The following is a 19,181-nucleotide window of genomic DNA, read 5'->3' on the forward strand; positions in this document are numbered from 1 at the left end:
AAAGAGGCCACTTCATAAATAGTTCTACGAAACAAGTCTCCAAAAGATGGGATCAGCAGGTAGGGACCTCACTTCCAGTCTAGTCTCTGACACCCACTCCTTGAGCGAAGCCACTCCCCCTCAGGCCTGGGCCTCAGTCCCTCCCCGCTGTAGTGAGAGGAAAGAACTGGGTGACTTGCGAGGCCTTTTCCTACCCCAAGTCTATTTAAAAGTAGATATTTTTAAAAGTTCAAACAAGCAGGCAAGCATGGTTACAGGATTCGTATGCCACTGCCATCTTTCAGCACTGCTGGATAAGCTGACAATATGGAGGAAAAGTCTACCAGGCTCTCATAAAATTCCATCCTTCCCGAAGAGAGAGAGAGAGAGAGAGAGAGAGAGAGACAGGTTAAGAATGAGTCCAAAGAGAAAGCTGGAATACTTACCCTGAAGGAGAATTCGAGGTTTTCTCCGCCCCAAACTTCCATTCCTGTGTCATAAGACCCCAGATATTCAAAATATTTCTTACTCACAGCAAACAGCCCGCCAGCCATTGTCGGAGACCTGGAAGCATATGAGACCCACACTGCAGCGCAAGCAGCAGGAAACCACCAGTTAGCTGACCTCCCCGCCCACCACATGCCCGCCAGTCCAGTCATCCATCTCTAAAGAGTACCCCGAGCTCACACTCCGGCCGGCACCGAGCGAGACCTGGGGGCTGCACAGGCAGCTCAACAGGCAGGGACAGAACTGGGTGTAGGACAAATGTGTTAACTAAGTTGCCCTGAGCCTGTGTGAACACAGAAGAGGTCATGGGGGGCGGCCAGAGGCGGGGAGCTCAGTTTCCTGGAAGAGGCAGGGTATGCAGAACAACAAAGGGGAGTTAGCCGAGAAAAGAAATGGAGTGGTTCTCCAAGAAGATGCCATCAGAAGCAAAGGCATGAGATGGAGAGAAACCCTGTACTTTTAGAAGCACAGAGGACCAGGAGATAAGACCACGTTCCCCCAGAGAATGGCAGGTACCAGGTGGTGGCGACCTGGGGCACCCAGTCATAGTGGTGGCACTCACAGAGGCCCCCAAGAAGCTGGTGAGTAGGAGATCATAACAGGCACCGGCCTCTAACGGCTCCTGGAGGGCCTGCCTGCTCCTCTCCAGGTCGAGCACTGCCCCCTGCAGGATCCGGACGCCGGCTTTGGCCTGTGTCCTCAGCTGGCCCCATTTTCTCTCTACCGGGTTCCTCTGGAAGATAACACTGGCCTCAGAAATAGCCCAAGGCTTCCACCCCACCACAGCAGAAAGCTGTAAGCACACCGCAGACAAACAAATGAAAAGAATAAATTCGGAAACGGGGAACTGTGTAATACAAAGAACCCAAGTTTAAGTTTTCGATCCTCCAGCCGCACATCCAGGCCTTGACAAAGTACCGACTTTCCCTGCGCCCCAAACTCTAGGCCAGCTGAGGAACGGACAGCCAGATTCCCTGTGGGAAGGAAGGTCCTAGACTACATGACACTTTCACACGTGTTCATCCTCAAAGTCTAGGAAATAGACAGGGTGGATATGCTCGTACCTACTGCACAGGTGAGAAAACTGAGGCCTAGGGTATTATGGGGGTGGGGTAGCTGGCCACAGCGTCCCTAAGCATGTGTGTAGGGTGGCAGTGGGGGGGTCAGGCAACAAGAGTACATGTCAGCATCACAGGCTGGATATGTGACCCTGGTTAAGACCCTTCCTGCTTTGTGCCTCCGTCTCCAAACCTGTACAATGTGAGGTTAGGCAAGATGCTCCCTCAGGGGTCCCCCAGAAGCCTGGGAGTTACCTTTGATTCTTCCCTGCCGTACTCCCAGTCGGTCCCCCCAGTTCTCCCGCCACAACACCTCTGAGCCCACTGCTTCCCTCCACCTTCTCCTGCACCATCTCCTCCTGCCCTGCAACACTGCAGTGCCTCCCAGTGATGCCCCTGCCTGCAGCCTGCTCCCTCCAGGCCCCTCACCACTGGCACCCAGCACAATCTTTAAAGAATTTAACAGGCCAAGGTCACTTCCAGCTAAAGTCCCTTCATAGCTTCTACCCTCTCGAGGTGAAGCCCACACCCTTTCCGTGGCCTTCAAGGCTGCACCTCACTTGACCCCACTGACCTCTCCGCCCGACCCCTCAATACCATCTCTATACTCAGTCCACTTCAGACAGCAGTGGGTCATCGCAAGGTCAGAACTCAAGTGGAAGGATTCAAAAGCCCAAATGTGGGTGCAGAGACCATTTCTAGCTCAAAACGCCAGCAATGAAGCTGAAGTCCGATCTCTATCTGCCTGACTCTTACCTCTGTCTCCCAACAGGTCCTGAACTTGGAAGGGGAGGAACAACGATCTGTTCCTTCAACACCTCAAGGAGGAGCACTAGCATCCCTCGAGTCACTGTACTCAGACCCAGGCTCGTCACCCCCAGGTCCACTCACCTCCCCAGTCCAAAAGGTGCCTGACAGTATGTCCTCAAGATGTCAAACGTGAACCACCGTGAACCCAGCCATTCTCTCCTAGGTATGTACCCGAAGAACTGAAAGTAGGGACTCAAAGCAAATAATAGCACACCACGTCCACAACAGCACTATTTACAATAACCAAACGGTGGAAACAACCCAAGTGTCCATCCATGGATGAATGAATAAACAAACTGTGGATGTATAGACAATGGAATACCCTTTAGCCATAAAAAAGAATGAAGCTGGGCCCTGGTTGGGTAACTAAGTTGGTTAGAGCATCGTCCCAATCCACCGAGGTCACAGGTTCAATCCCCAATCAGGCAAGAATCAACCAATGAGTGCATAAATAAGCAGAATAACAAATTAATCTCTCTCTCTCTCCCCCTCATCTACAAAAACAACAAATATTGAGTGACTGCACTTATACGAGGTATCTGGAACAGGGAAATTCACAGGAACAGAAGCAGAAGAGAAGTTACGAGGATCCGGAGAAGGGAAGGAAGGGCAGTCTCTGCTTCAAGGGCAGAGAGTCTCTGTACAGGGTGACAAAGAAGCTCCGGAAATACGCAGAGGTGACGGCCGCTGGAGACTGTGGATGTGCTTGGTGTCACGAAACTGCATGCTTAAAAATGGTAAATTTGGGGCTATGTATATTTTACCATGATTTTTAAAATATACTCAAACACCAAGATAAAATCCATGTACAGAGAGAAGATTTTTAATAAAAATAACAAACAAATACCCTGGAGGAAGGTGGGGGCCCGGCAGCATGTCCCTGCCGATGGCCTTCACCGACATGTCAGCCGGATGCAGAGGCTCGACCAAAGACTCTACCGATGACGCGTTAGTGAGCAGAATGACAAATAATCGCTCCTGACCTGATGACATCGACGGGGGATCGCATCCGCGCCCGCTCTCTCCGGGGGACCACGTGCCAGGTGAACACCAGCCTCCAGTCGAAACCGCCGACCTGGGGCTCCCCGGAGTTCCCCATGTACTCGAAGGTGTTCCAGTCGATCACGTCGATCACCGGGCACACCACCGCCGACTCCTCCTCCCAGATCCTGCAAACACCCAGGACACCCCGTCTCTCTGTGTGGACAGGCGCGGGAGGACAATGCGGAGATTTGGGGGTGAACTGGCCTCGCCCTTCCCCCAGGAGGGAGGAGCCCCCGCACGAGGAAGACCTGCTTCTCTGTTCCAGGTCTGCGGCCGTGTCAGGCAGGTGAGCATCTTGGGGGACTCCTGGGGGAAAGGGGGGAGCAAGGATCCCAACTTTCATATGAAACGCCCCACGGCTCTGACACTCTGATTGGACCTGTGGATATTCCGGCTCAACGTGCCTCCCTCTACGAAAGTCAAGACGTGAAAAATCAAAGGTAACTTTTCAAACAGAAAGCAGATTTTTGACTTCTCAAGATCGCAGAAGGCTTCTTCATTGAATCACAACGAATCTCAAAAAGTGAAGAAATAATTATCTCCCTGTGCAGAGACGTCCCCAGACCAAAGGGTCAGGTCAGTAAAAGTATCTATTTGACTCCTGCCCCTTGTTTGCCATGTGACCTTAGCTGAGTCACCTCAGCTCTCAGGGCCAGCTGCCTCACGGGTAACACTGGAACAGGCTCGCGCAAAAGCAGGTGGTTTGCAGGGAAAATAATACAATACTTACTAAAGAACAATGCAAAATAAACTGTAAACCTGCTTTTGCCCCACCCTGTATATTCCCACAGGGTTAAGATGAAGACGCCCAGAGAATACACGTAGGATGGCTGGCAGAGAACCTGGAACTATTGCTATTCTTTTCCTTTAATCTTTGTCATTGTGAACTATCTCACACAGAGGGAAACACTGTGGTTTTCTGTGGCAGGCACCAGCCAGTGTGCCTGCTTTCACTGGTCCCCCCACAGCGGTTACCGCAAGCCCAGCCATCCGTCGGCACGGCTTCCCAACTGTTTTCTGGCATCTGACAGCACACCAGGAAAGATGATCTGAGACTGGACCATGGGTGAACACTAGATTTCTCTGGGTTACATTTTAGGGGCTTTTATCTGGAATTTGACCCTAAAAAATCATAGAAGTCACACACACACATAGACACAAAATGGTGTGAAAAACAGAGATCAGCCAAACTTGAGCTGTACGTGTTTTTAGCATAACACCAGAAAGTTAAGGAGGTATGATGAATATGACCCTGAGGTAAGAATTACAGTTTTATGGGAAACTGCACTGTTCAGGACAGATTATGTAAGCCAGAGAATCCAAACTGTGAGCTCACTAAATTGGGGAAGTTGCCTTCACTCTCTGCCAACGCCCAGGTCTTTGGATAAACAAAGGACATTATTAAAAGGGTGAGAGGGACAACAGCAGACCAGCCAGCCAGTTCGAAGGTGCTGTGTGGCCCCTGGCAAAGACCCCGAGAACACGAGACTTGTAACAAGCTGGCTGGAAGCATGGGTAGCCTAATTTTTACAAGAAGGGAAAGCCAAGAAGGGAAAGCCGGGAACCAGAACGGGAGGAGAGGACTCCGAATAGCGGTTACGCAATGTGAAGGCCCCGCCCCCCGCGGACGGCTGGCGCACCTCTGCAGCAGCGGCTCCAGCCAGCCCTCGTGGCACTCGCAGTGGCAGTCCAGGAAGGTCAGCACGTGGCCCTTGGCCACGGAAGCCCCCAGCAGCCGGGCTCGCACCAGGCCCTCTCTCTTGTTGGCACGGATCAGGCGCACCTTGGGCAGCCCCGACAGCTCGTTGGCTAGGCGTTCCTTCAGGTGCTCTGGGGAGGCAAGCGGAACAACGAGGGTCACCCCCACATATCCCCAGCCAGGTCCTTCCAGGGCCTCCGTGTCCCCAAAAGAAGGCCAGATAGACAAAAGCCTCCTTCGCTGTGCCACCTGGGACACACTGGCCCCCATGCGAGCCAAGGCTGGCCGCACCCCGCAGGCCAGGGGGCTGGGGCGGAGGAATTCCAGAATCTCGGGATGTTTGACATGCATGATATGGTATGTGGATATAGCTGAATACATAGAGGCATGAGCCCCCAGAATACATTATACATTGACTTGTGAACACTCAAAAATAAAAAGCACAGGAACCACCCAACCACCATCTTTCTAAAAAGTTGTGTTAACATAAACTTGTTACATTAATTAATGATACCATATGCTACAAACTTTTGATTTACACGAAATTATGTTAACACAAACTTTGTGTCATTATAGTTACACTACTACAGTTACGTTAGTGAAAATCTGACAGTATCATGTGATCACAGTTATGCTACTGTGCATTTTCTCGGGAGCACACATCAGGTGGCCCAGTGACCCAGTAACGATGACAGCTGACCTGCGAGGGCCTGCCGAGCTCATCGCTGCCTGAGTGAGTGGCACACAACTCACGCAGTTCTCATAGAGATCCTGTGAGGGAGGTGCCACTATCATCCCCATTTTACAGAGGTGAACACTAAGGCCAGAGAGGCTAAGTAACTTGTCAGGGTCAAGGTCACAGACCAAGTGTGCTGAGGACCTGTCATTTAAACCCAGAGACCCTGCCTTCTTGAGTCCACAGAGCATGCTCCTTCTCATCCTTGTTAACAAACCCAAAACTTGTGGGGAGAACATCCCATTTTGCAGAAAACGAAATGAGTCCTTCAAAGTTCAAAGGAAGCACCCGCAGTGAGGGCTGGCTCCAGGACGCCCGACCCCACACTCAGGCCCCACGATGGAGGCCCCCACTCACAGGCCTCTGTGAGTCAGGTGAGTGGGCACCCACTCGGGCAAAAGTGTGAATGAATTTCCTCACACCCACATGGGCTTTGTCTCAAAGTCTTCAATCATCAGGAAGCGGAAAAGTTTATAAACTGTTCCAGGTTGCTTCACAATTAGTGAAAATGTTTCCCTAAGTATTCTTGCCACTCAAAAAGAAAAGAAAAGATTCATCACATGAATTGGTTTGTTTCAATCCTAAACATAACTGTAAATAAGCCTAAAGCAGGAGTCAGACCGGCCACTTCCCACACACAGGCGTCACCATGATGCTCAGCCAACGCCCACAGAAGCGCACCTGCGGCCTCCCCGCACACACGCAGCAGAGATTCGGTCGGCCTTCACCTTCTGTCTGCCTGAACTGTCTTCCCACACCGGGGAGGGGCTGACCCACCGTCTTGGAGCTCGGCCTGGCAGCGCAGAAAGGGCGGGAGGAGGCAGGACAGGCTGGGCGGGCACCTCGCCTGCTTTACAGGTCACCTGCAGGGGGCTGGGGGGACCACGGCCCTGCTGCACGTTTACGAGGGAACCGCGCTGTGCCGGAGGGTCCAGACCGTGTTCCCGCCAGCCACAGGATCCCAAAAATCCTGCTTAATTCCCTAAAGATAAAACTTTAAATCTAATATCTGCTTCTGAATGAAGATATTTCTGATATTTTCAGCATTTTATGGTTTAATATTTCATAAAAGTAGAAGTTATCATTTAACAAGTGCTAACAATATGCCAGGCACTGGCCTTGCTTTACCTCATTTAATATTCACAATGACCCTACAAGGAAGGAACTGTTATTATTTAATTTATGCTAATTGATTATATTAATCTATTATAAAACACGGACGGGCTAGGGCCGAGGTTGAAACAGGCCATGCTCCTTGCCCGAGGTGGTACGGCTATGAGGAGCTGGGGCCGGACCCAAGCCTATGTAGTCCCACCCAGAACCAGAGTCCACCCAGACAGGTTTAAAACAACCAGGGGAGGAAAGGACAAAGGGAACAGAGACGAGTGCCTGCTGCGCGCTGGGGCCACGAGGTTCTGTTCCATATACGTGTCTGTGTGCGCAGGATCTCACTTACCCCTGACTGCAACTCTCTGAGACGGGTGTGGACAAACCCGGTCACGAGCGAGAAGACAAATGAACAGGGACTTGCCTTGCTCCCCAGGAAGTCCCCAGTGCCTAGACCAGTGTGCTGCACACCTTAAAACTCAAAAACCGTTCACCGAATAACAAAGGGCTGCCCCGGACTGTGCGTGACTTGCTGGACCCGGTCACTGGCCAGGCCTGCAGGCACGAGACCACCCTCTCATTGGCTTGCCCCTCCCTGGCTTCAGCTCTTCTGTCTGGGCCGCCCCTCTGATCTCATCTCAAACTCAACACATCCAAAAACCAAACATCCGCGTTCCTCTCCCAAACCAGCCCTCCTGTCCTGGGTGGCTCATCCAGCCCTAAGATGACCTTGCCATTCACCCAGGGACCCAGGCCAGAAGCTCACAGTCCTCCCTGCACCTTGGCCAGTCTTCATCTCTGCGGACACCGCCTCTCGAAAATCTCTCATCCGCCCTCTCCCCTCCCTCTGCCACCGCCTGACTCCTAGCCTCCATCTCTCACCTGGGCCACCCCGACAGCCCCCTGTCCCCCTCACCGAGCTCCTGGGTACACTCCTCTCCTCACTCCAGCCAGAGGGACTCTCCCAAACAGCCCTCCTGCCTTAAACCCTGCCTTGGCTCTCCCCGCCCTTCGAACAAAGTCCCAGCTCCCTGGCCTGTGTCTAATGCCTGCCTCCATCTCCAGCCCCCCTCCCCATTCTCTTGCTACTACTCCCCGCAGCAGCGGGCCCTCCGTCCTTTCTGAACTACTGGCAGATCCTACACGATCCACGCAGCGCCTCCACGCCTTCCCACAACGGTGCCTCCACTTGAAACACCCTCTTTCCTCCTTTGCTGTCCACAAACTATTCGACCTTCGAGAGTAAGGCCAACTGCCCCATCCTGGGCACGCGGGCAGAGTAGATCCCTCTCCAGCTTCCCATGTGGAGGAGCCCTCTGTCAGGACAAGTGTGTCCCTCCACCAGGCTCTGGTGGACACGGGGGCATGCAGGGAGCCTGTCCTCACTGGGCCTCTCCCACATGCCTCATGTCACACTGTCATCTCCCAGGCACTGCCACGGAAAGCTGGGCTCCTCCAAGAGGCCACATCGGGGGCTTACCTCTATCACTGTAGTCATCTACAAGAATAACTTCTTCCAGCAGGATGTCCGGGGACGTCTCGAGGACACTGTAGACTGTCCGAAGGAGAGTTGACCAGGCTTCATTATAAAATGCTATGATAACAGATGTCGTGGGCAAAAGATCGTAATCATATTTCTTTTCTTTGCACCTGCAAATACAACAGAGCTTCAGGAATGAAGAACCTGCTGTTGACCGGGCGTGAACCCAGCCCAGGCGGGTGCTGGGGATGGGGTGGTGCACGGAACATAGGTCCCCATCTTAAGCCTCCCTCTGGGGAATGGGAAATAATCTTCTGGGATCTTGCAGATCCCCCCACGTTCCACTAGGAGGCCAAACAGATTCTAAGAAAGGTTCTAAAATGACACCCCACAGACTTGAACTGTGGGATGCTGGTTTTACGCTTTAAAGCAACATTCAGGCTTGAGTGATGTGCACACTAAGCGAATCAGAAGGCAGGGAGACTTCTGCCACTTCTCCCTGCCCCGCGGCTCTCCCCTCTGTCCACTCCTCTCCATCCCCCTGCTGGGCCTTTGCTCAGACCGTGCCCTCTGCCTGGAACCTCCCCGCTCTGCCCACCCCTCACCTGTGTCTCCCTGTGTGTCACTCACAGTACTCAGGTCACTCACGCCCCATCTGCGTCTCCCTCTGCCTGTTCCCAGCATCGTCCCCACACTTCGTCCAAGCAGAGTCTGCCTACACTTAACAACGGTGTTGCACTGAGTGCATCAGCCAGAACCAGGGCCAGGACATACAAACGCTCCAGGGAGGGCTCGAGAGAGGACAGTGACTGCCCACCACCCCCCTCCCTGTCCCCATGTCATCCCTACTCTGTTCTGTGGCAGTGTCTTGGTGGTGGGGAGGCTGAGCCCACCCTCTCTGGGGGTGGCCCTTGACTGGCAGTGACAGGAACCAGTAGGCTCCCTCTTCGTTTGGTAGGGTTTGCTACTCCTGTGTAAGGATGGTACTGGTTGAAACAAAATTCTCTCCTTAGAGTGACCCACGACAAACTCCCAGTGTCACCCCAGGGACTGGGCAGTGCCTGGAAATCACCAGCAGGCCATGGCTGGCAGCAAGATGGAGGGGACAAAAACCTAAGAGGGATACCAGAAGGACCAAGGTTTGAAGGTGGACTGGACGCTGGGCTGGGACTTCTAGAAAGGGGGAAGTGCTGACAACCAGCCAGGCCACAGGCAGGAAGGGATGGCCTTACCAACACGCCGAGTGGCCAATCAAAGAGATGGAGAACCAAGCAGGACGAGGGGTGCAGCTGACATCTGCTGATGATCTGCCCCCTGCGAGGCCCGTCATCGGCTCGTTCCTGATGGCCTACTATGTGACCGAGAGGCAAAACCCCTGCTGTCACGAAGCTTACCTCCAGGGGGGCAATAATAAAGACAGCAAACATAACAATGGTTTCCAAAAGTGACCAGACAATGACCGGAAGAAGGGCGATGACACAGAGCGACACAGAGGGGAGAGGGAAGGGAGAAGGCGAGCAACCGCAGGACAGGTAATCAAGGAGGGCCTCTGAGAGGAAGCGGCACTTAGGATGAGACCTGAATGATGACGGACTCAGTTCCACAAAAAGCCACAGAAGAGTCCTTTATGTATGCAACTTTTTTCTTTTGTGTTTTTGTCTTTTATCTTATTTTTAAAATTTTCAAACATATAAAAAGTAGAGAGATACTGCAAGAAACTCCATGTCACCTAGCCTGGTCAGTCTCCGTGATCGAGGTACCTCCTTGGCCAGGTAAGTACAGCCTGGCCAATATTCCTCACCCACTCACCCTCATCCCAGACTATTTTAAGCAATATTCAGCATATCACAATGTCCACAACATTTCAATATACATCTCTGAGAGATAAGGACTCTTTTGTATAATAAATACAATATCACTGTAACACCTTAAAAATCAGTCATTCCTTAATGCTATCCTATCTCCGGTCTACAATTTTTCATTCAAGTGAAGAACCCGAGGATTGGGAGACATGTCCCTCTTTTTGAACCACTAAGGTAGACAATTGTAGGGTACATGGATTTTAATACATATCCTCATTTCAGAAACGTTTAAAAATAAGAAAGTGCCCTGGGATCAATGAACTGCAGTACTTATATTTAACGCTCACAACCGCTTCCTAGGTGAGTATTTATAGTTCTCATTTTCAAGGCAAGGCTCAGAAAGGTGAGTGACGTGGGCAGGTCACAGAGTGCCTGTGAGTTACCTGATTTCTAACTAGGTACCAGATCAGAAAGAAAAACGCTGGGACAGGTGGAACATTCCAATATTGCACACATTTCCTGAATTTGATAACTACACCACAGTATCATGAGAGAATGTCCTGGTTCTTAGAAAATATACCCAGAAGTAGCAAAAGATAAAAGGATGGTTATTTCTGTAACTTACTCTCAGAAGTGTGTAATAATATAATACACTAATAGAAAGAGAAAAATTAAGTAAACGGGGCAAAGTACATTATCGGTGGACCTAAGTGAAGGATATATAGGAGTTTGTTGTGCTATTCTTGCAAATTTTCTCTAGGTTTCAATTTTTCAAAATTAAAAGTTTAATGCAAAAAGGAAAAGTGCAATGTTGCCAAGGGGAGAGCAAGCTGGTTAATGGACGCGATGAAGGCCCCGTCCTCTCTCCTTCTTTTCCACTCCCACCACAGCAGCTGTCCTCCTGCAGACAGACATTCTAGCGCAGGGAGACATGTACATGTATGAAAATATGAGTAAGTATGTCTGGGTTTAATAAGCCCCTGCGTGCTGGGCAGGGTGCACAGAAAAGCTATGTTCGCCCACTGGAAGGATCATGAAGAATTGTTTACACTACATGGAAAGTGTGTTTTTTTGTGAAACCTAAAAATAAAGCTTTTTACCTTAAAAAAAAAAAGGTAAAGTTAAAATTTATATTCAAATATACATAGATCCAAAGCAAAATGAGTAGAAATAAGGATAATGAAGTGAGGTCTTGAAAAATAAAGTTTATTCAACCTAAATAACTGTACTTTAGTCTGAAATCATGTCTCTGTGGTTTGGGATTAAAATTCATTTCCCCTCACGACCGTAAGCAGGAGGGAAGAAAACGCTCTGCTTCGCTGGACAGAGTCGGGTCCTCGTGTCCGTCCCTACTCGGTGTTCTTCCGTCTCCACTGGTCTGTGACAGCCCAAAGCCCAAGGCCACTTTTCTCCAGGGTCCAGGTGGCTGCTCTGTTTGTGCCCTCTTAAATCACAAGGAAGCTGGGTGTCACTTCGGCAGCACACACTCAGAGCTTTCAAATGTTCCTCTTCTCTTTGATCCCCTACTAGCATTCTAGGAATTCCTCACCTGAGGCAATAATCAGAGATACCCTGAAGGAGGCTTGCAGCAAGAATTTTTCTTTGTAATATCACTGAGAGTAGCAAAAATCTGGCAACAACTTCAATATCCAACAAGAAGTAGCTAAGGCGCAGCATGACTGACTGCGTGTGGCCATGCTGCACGGCCATCCAAATCACATTTCAGAGGACATATAACAGTAAAAGACAATGGCCACAGCACAACGTGAAGTCAGAAAAGCAGGGTTCAGATCTGTGCGGCACAATGCCACTTCTATACATGACGATACGTGTGCACACGCGCTCACACGTAAACAGTACACAATACAGAGAAATATGCCAACGTGTTCACAATTCTGATCTCTGAGTAGTGGATTATCGCAGAGTCTTATTTAGGTCTTTGTATCTTCTTGCATGCCAAAACTGTCCTACAATGAATATGCATTGTTTTGATAATCACAAAGGAAGATAATTTTTTTAAAGCGGGATCATATTTCTTTAGCTCCCCACAGCAAATGCCTTCATTGAACAACGATGTAATATCCTGACTTCTTTCTTTCTTGGTCTGGGAGCTTCTCCTCCTTTCTCTAAAACATCCCTTACGGTCTCCCCTTTTCCGGACTGATAGGGTTAGTCAGGAAAAGGGGAGTTAGGGTTTTATACAGGAAGCTGTGCACCCTTCGATCAGAAGAGGCTTGGTCTGCATCACTCAGGGCTCCACCCCCGCCCTGAGTTTAGCAGCCAAACTGACTGCCAAATCCCAGCCAGCCATCCTTTCCTTGACTCTCCCATGGATTATAAGAAAGTACATATAATCCATGAACTTTCGGAGGGCGGGGGCCAAACTGCATTTTCCCCTGGCTATTCAGCATGCCCGTACTGTGCCTGGTGGTAACAGTAACATTTATGGGTGGTTACTACATGCTAGGCAGTGCGCTGAACACTTTGCTTGTGTTATTCTGTTTACCCTTCACAATGCCCTGTTGGGTGGGGACCACTCCATTCTCTACTGGCACAGGACATGTCCATGTAGTCCATGGATGTGAATGAAATGGCTGCAGTAGATGCCTCCAATCTTTTAGCTTTGTATTCAGGGTTATCACATAAATGTCTTTAAAAAATGAAAATTCATATTTCCTGGCCTTCATAGAACAGGCCAGGAAGGTCACAACCTCCATTTGTGTGTTTCACCGGCCCAGAAACACACCTTCTCCTTTCTCACCTCACTGCACTGGGATTTCTCTCTCAGAGACCTCTCGTCTGTGTGGTCTGTGCAGGGTTAAACACACACACACGGATACATACACATGTACATTTACATACACACGGCCCTCCAGGAAGGCTGAATGCCCAGGCCTCACCAGTCAACCTCTTCCTGATGACATCAATCGAATTCCTGAATCCAGGGCCTGAAATAATCTGGACCCAGCTCTCACACCAGATATTCTGTGATAGAAGTAAATATATTTTCTTTTATATTTAAGTCAGTTTCCATTGGGTTTTCAGTCACTTTCAACCCAAAGAACTGTGACTAAGAAAGAAAAAAGCTTAACAAATAGAAAGCATAAAATAAGATGGCATAATGAAATCCCAAAGTGTCAATAAGCGCAATAAATATAAATGAACATAACCATCTAGTTAAAGTCAAAGACTATCAGTCTGGATTTAAAAGAAACACAAATCTAGCAACATGCTGGAGACACACCTAAAACACGAGGGCATGGAGCAAGTGAGAAAAGGTATGAAAATACTAAAAAAACTAAACATGTTTTAAACGTGAACCGAGTTGAAGAAAGAGTGCCATGCAGACGGCCACAAGACGAGTCTAGTGAGAATTAATAAACTATCTTGCAGTTTACAGCCTTGTTGGAGAAGCAAAAGAAACACCATTCTAGTCTCCACACCAGGTTATGTTTTTCCAAAGATGAATGTTATCAGAACATACAAGCAGGCTACCTCTCTGCAAAAAGAGAAATCCTACCCAACCAACTCCCTCTTCTCAACCCTCGGAAGACGCCAAACACTTCTGCTAAACTACCTCTTCGGAGCCATTTCCAGACCATCATCCCAGCCTGCACATCCCGATCCCTGAACTTAAACCCATCGGCAACTGCAGCATGAATGAGACTAAAAGCACGCCTCTTAGAAACGTAAAACCTGTGTGTAATTACACAATCCCCTACCCGGGGCTGCACAACCCCTCTGCCACAGCAGGAATGGCTGTTCACATGAGCAGATCCTCACCCAGGTGCCCCTGGAAACGCGCTCACTCCGCCTTGATCTCTGTCTACATAAGTCAGAATGCAAACGAGAATGGCATTCTAGTGATTATCTTGAGGTTTCTCTGATCTGTGAAAACCAAAACCTTTTGCAAATAGTAGTACAAACTTGTTAGCAACCTCTTACTTGTGACACACCTTACACAACTCACTGTGATGTCACCACTAACTTCAACTGCACTTGGTCTGACCTTAACCCCCAAGTGGTCTAATTCTGGTATTCTCCCACACCCTGAAAAGCTCCCGCCCTTAATCTTCCCCATGAGAAAGCTTCAGGCTCTCAGCCAGCAGCTTTCAACCCCAGCTGACATCAGCCTTAGCGCAGGCTCTACCCACAGAACTTCTATTTATTTGCTCTGGGGAAGGTCCTTAGCATCAATAGTTTTACAAGTCTCCAAAGGCCCCAAACGCAGCTTATCTGGCTCCCTGCTTTGGCCTGCTGTCATCTCAGCGTGAAAGTTCCCTCCTAACCTCAAATGAGATGGTGTTTGCTAAAGAGTATTGCAAACCCTGTACTTACTGTATCACCATGCGAGGATTCCTCGTCGGCCTCCCCCCAACTCCTTGATTCAATACTATAGCTAACAGAGGGAAAGCTGTGCTCTAATGCCCTGGCCTGCAAAGTATTAGACTCAGGAGGGTTGGGGGCTGCACCCAGTCTCAAGAAATTAGAACCAGCTTTCCTGAGGTTCCCTATCAGCCTGGCTCTGTCCAAGGCAGCACACACAGACCCAAGGCTGGCAGACGCCAGGGAGAGCCAAGCCAACTCGTCCCTTGGGAGTTCCCAGCTCCCGGCCTGTGCTAACAGGTTTACCCACTGTACAGCAAGTCCTCACTTAACAGCCATAGATTCTCTGACTTGAAGCGAAACAACGTATAATGAAACCAACTTTACTGTGGGTTAATCAATATAAATAGAAGCTGAGTTCCTGCGCCCTCTCATCAACATCAGAACGAAACAACTTTGAATGAAACGATGCTATTCGAGGACCTGCTGTAGCGTAAACACCAGTTAAAAACGCGGGTGGGCCTACAAAATACTCGGGTTTGAATGCGTTCTTACCCACTTACCCATATGCATATTTTTCGAAATCTATTTCTATGCCTGGAAAAGTCTAGGAGAATACACAGCAAAATGTTACCAGTGGTTCTCCCTGGGGTGGTAGGTTTATGGGTGGTTTTTATTCTTAGTTTTTGCTTCTCTGCATATGCTCAAATGTCTAGAGTGAACATGTAAGGTTTTCATAATTAAAATAGAGAAATAAATGCCTGCACCCTAAAAGGGAGGAGGGAATAAAAGATCTGGGTGCTAGATCAGCCATGTCCACATCTGGCTGTTCCTGTGGCTTTTTCTCTGAGTTGAGAGTGGATGCTACCTCGGGCCTTGCCTGCTGCACAGTTCAAGGACCTTCGCCACCCCTCGGTTTACTAATTTGATGCCCAGGGGACCATCCCTCCCATCCCCACCACGAACTCAACTCATAATCTGCCAATCCTCAGGCTAAATCTTAAGAGCCTGAAAGGGTCCCCGCCCCTGTATTGAACTATAATAAAAGCGAGTCTCCCTGAAAGGCCCTGCCGCTACCGGCCACGCTGAAGCGCTGCCTCAAGCTCTGGCCTGGCTGAGCCCAACACAGATAAACATGCCCTCTCTCCAGCTAGGCAAGAATAACCCAACAGGCCTTGCTGCAGGAATTAAAGGCAGGAGGCATTCATACTCCTTATCACGCTGGGTTTGGATTAATGCCCCAGGGTCAATGCCACAGCAGGATCTATGAGCAAATTCTGATAGGCCACAGAGCAGCTGGGTCACCATGGAGATGGGATACCATAAGCCCCATAGGTCATCCACAGTGTTTGAAAGAGATTTCACAACATGGGACAATAAAGGAAGTTGGAACCCAGAAAAGAAAAACTTTATAACCAATCCCTGGATAATTAAAAAGTGACCTCCTGTGTATATTGTTAGCAACAGGAAAGACAAGAAAAACTAACAAGAATTGAACACGTAGTGTGTTCCCAGGTGTTTGGTGCTTTATTTCTACTCATTCCCTGTTTTGCAGGTAATGAAACAGGCTCGAAGACACTAACTAGTTAGCTGGCTTAAGGTCACAGAGCTTATAAGCAAGAGAGTCAGAATTTTATCTCCCGTGGGCTGGGCCTGAACCCTGGGTCTGACCTGAAAGCTTCCCAATGGTCACTCAGTGAGCACCCTTGGAGTTTTAAGGAAATAAGCATGCATTCAGCCATTTGGCTGGAGTTGGGGGAACTGCTACCCACCCCAGCAAACAAACTTCTCAAAAAGATTAATGGGAAATGCTTCGGGCAAAAGCATGAGGCTAGAGATGAGCAGGTGCAAGGGGGAAAAAAGGTAGGGGCAAGTCCATCCAAATTTTGCAGAGGTAGGGCCACCTCATGCAGACACTCTTGCTCTCTGGCCAAGGATCCACAGAGCAGGTCCCTTAAATCTTGAAATCAGCACAGTGCCAAGGGGACCAGGAGGATCACAGTCCCTCAAGTTCCCCCACTCTCTAGCTGTCACCTGTCCTCTCTGAGCCTGTTTCCACACTTGTAAATTAGGAAAGACAAGGACCAGGGAGGGATGGCAGGCAGGTGCCTGCTGCACACAGCAGGCTGCCCAGCTAGATGCTCCCAGAGACCCCGCTTTTCCTTAAGGTCTTTGAGGGGCTTGCTCAAACAGGGACATGGAAGATTCCCACCAATGAAGGAAAGGAGGAGAAAGCCAGAAGGGCCGCCGTCATCTTCCTGCCAACTTGCTTCCTTCTTGAAACTTGGGCAGTGGGGGCAACGAGCCCAGCCAGCAGCTCCGACAGGAACTAGGCGTTTGACTACACAGACTCTGAGCCTGCACCACCCACAGGAGTGAAGTGGGCTAGACCACAGGCAGAAGGAGCCCTTCCCACCAGCCACTCCTTCCTGCCTCCCTCCTCCCAAAGCTCAGGTGAGAAAGAAGGTGGCTTACTGCCTCTGACGTGGCCTTCTGGCCACCTTTCACCTCACCTGCCCGGGGTGCACACCCCTCCAGTTCACTCACAGACACAGGTGCACACTTAAGTGAATGGAGCGGACAATACCGGCAGAGCGGGACTGAGGGTGCCGTGGGAGCCAGAAAGGGGACCCAAAACCGGTCTCATCTTAAACCTGTCTACTTAGCCCAGACTCCCACTTCCCAGAACCAAATGACAGCCCTTCTCAACGGGGAGGGAGCCAAGAGACCACCTAGGAACAGATTTCTCAATTTCTGACATTTTTCTATTTTCTTTTAAAAAAACTTTCTTGTGCCCCTCCCCCCATATAACCCTTACGCTGCCAACTCCCGAGAAAGACTCAGTAAGACGCGCGATTCCCAGGTATTTTAACACCCCACCACTTCACAGATGCAAAAACTGAGGCCTCGGGACTCCCTGGACAGGGCTCCTCCCGCCACCTGAGGACTCACAGAGGGTTCCAGCGCTCGGGTAGGCGGCGGTGCAGGGAGATGCGGTCGCTAAGGTAGGTGTTGATCTGATGCAGCCGCACGCTCTCCTCTTGCAGCTGCAGCTCCTCGCCCTTCAGCTGCAGCCGCACCGCCTCGCCCCGCGCGCCCAGAGCGTCCTCAGGCACCGGTGGCCGTGACAGGACCGGGTCGCGCCGGCCGGAGCGCGGTGTTCGTGGGAGTCCCGGCTCCGCCGCCCTGGCTTCGCGATGTGCCCGCAGAACCGACCGCAGCCCGACCAACGCCAGCAACGCCACCAGCACCAGTAGCACCTCCCGGCCGCGCCGCAGCCCCCGTGGGCAGCGCCGCCACGCCGCGCGCCCCCACATGCGCCCACCAGCAACTGCTAGCGCTCGGCGCGCCCCGAGGCGGCGGCGCAGTCGGGGACCCGGATCCCGGAACCGCAGCCCCGCGCAGCCCCGCCCCGCCCCGGCCCGCCCCACCTGCGCCCCGCCCCCTTCCCTCCCAGCCCGCCCGCCAGACCGCGGGAGCGCCGCCCCAAGCCGAGTAGGAAGGCTCTTCTTACCAGGTTTTCTGCTCGGGCTTGCCGAGACTAGTACCTTGCTGGCTGGGCTATGTGCATTCTTTAAAAGGTAACGGCGCAGCCGTGGCCAGTTTGGTTCAGTTGGTTGGGCGTTGTCCATGAGGTCGCTGGGTTCCATTAGGGTCAGGGCACAGACTTCATACCTGGGTTGAGTGTTTGGTCCGACCTCCCCCCCCAACCCCTCACCCCCCACCTCGCCCAGCCCAGGGCATGCAAGAGGCAACGGATTGACGTTTTCCCCCCACATGGATATTTCTCTCCCTCTCTTCTCCCTTATCCTCTCTCTAGAATCAGTTTTTAAAAAAATATAATAGCGTAAAACCTTTAGCTCAGCAACTGGCACATTGTAAGCGTTCAGTAAATGTGGGCTGCAGAGTGCTAAGAATTTGACTGACATTATCTCCGATATCTGACTCGTATAGTCGAGTAAGAGGGGTACTAAGTCTATAAACTCCTTTTTTTTTTTTTACTGAAGAGAAAACCGGCACAGCGAGACTCAGGGACACCAGGCTGTCCACTGAGGCCTGCAAGCCCTACCTAAGACGGCTATTTCGATCTCTTGTTATTCAACAAGCCCTCCTCTGGCGCTCTGCTAGTGGATATTTGTGTTTCTTATCTTCACCTTACAGACGCCTCCAAGAAGCTGATCAAAGCAATGAACTGTTCCCTTAGAAAAACATACATAAACACCCATAATATTATCACACACACCCCAGGTCATTCATTCATGTTCAATCCCCCAGGCCTTGACTCCAGGTTTCCTTTGGGGGCTTTGAGGGAATGAAGGAGCCCCTGGGGTGCTGGGAATATTTAATTGGTCAAGACAAGAATCAGACATGAGGATCCCTCTGAGGTGCAAAATTTAAGAGTGGGCTGGAAAAAACTCAGTGGTCAAAATTATTAATATTTTAAAAATCAAAATGATTCCAAAAATCCATGATGAAACAAAATATCAAAATTTTCAATAAAGGCAGAATCTGACCCTATGCTTACACAGTTCATCTCACCCACCTTACACACCCTAATCCCAGCCCTGATTTCTATATCTTGATCTCGATGGGGATCAAATGGATATATATATATGAGAGGGGACCTCCAATA

At 50.3% G+C, this 19,181-nt stretch overlaps 1 protein-coding gene across 1 annotated transcript in view; it reads right to left on the minus strand.

Annotated features, from left to right (window-relative positions):
- Nucleotides 1–17,927, minus strand: part of GALNT12 (polypeptide N-acetylgalactosaminyltransferase 12) — a 28,678-nt gene extending 10,751 nt beyond the window's left edge. Inside the window, exons 1-5 of the mRNA XM_037140788.2 lie at nt 17,501–17,927; nt 8,421–8,590; nt 5,039–5,228; nt 3,338–3,523; nt 426–543 (exon numbers count right to left, since the gene is read on the minus strand). Coding sequence (XP_036996683.2) covers nt 426–543; nt 3,338–3,523; nt 5,039–5,228; nt 8,421–8,590; nt 17,501–17,865 — 1,029 coding nt within the window. The 5' untranslated portion in view covers nt 17,866–17,927. The remainder of the gene's footprint in view (nt 1–425; nt 544–3,337; nt 3,524–5,038; nt 5,229–8,420; nt 8,591–17,500) is intronic.
- Between the last annotated feature and the right edge of the window lie 1,254 nt (nt 17,928–19,181).

This window comes from Artibeus jamaicensis, unplaced genomic scaffold (assembly GCF_021234435.1).
Source record: "Artibeus jamaicensis isolate MK-2021 breed Jamaican fruit bat unplaced genomic scaffold, CSHL_Jam_final scaffold_1964, whole genome shotgun sequence".
In the NCBI taxonomy this organism is placed as follows: domain Eukaryota; kingdom Metazoa; phylum Chordata; class Mammalia; order Chiroptera; family Phyllostomidae; genus Artibeus; species Artibeus jamaicensis.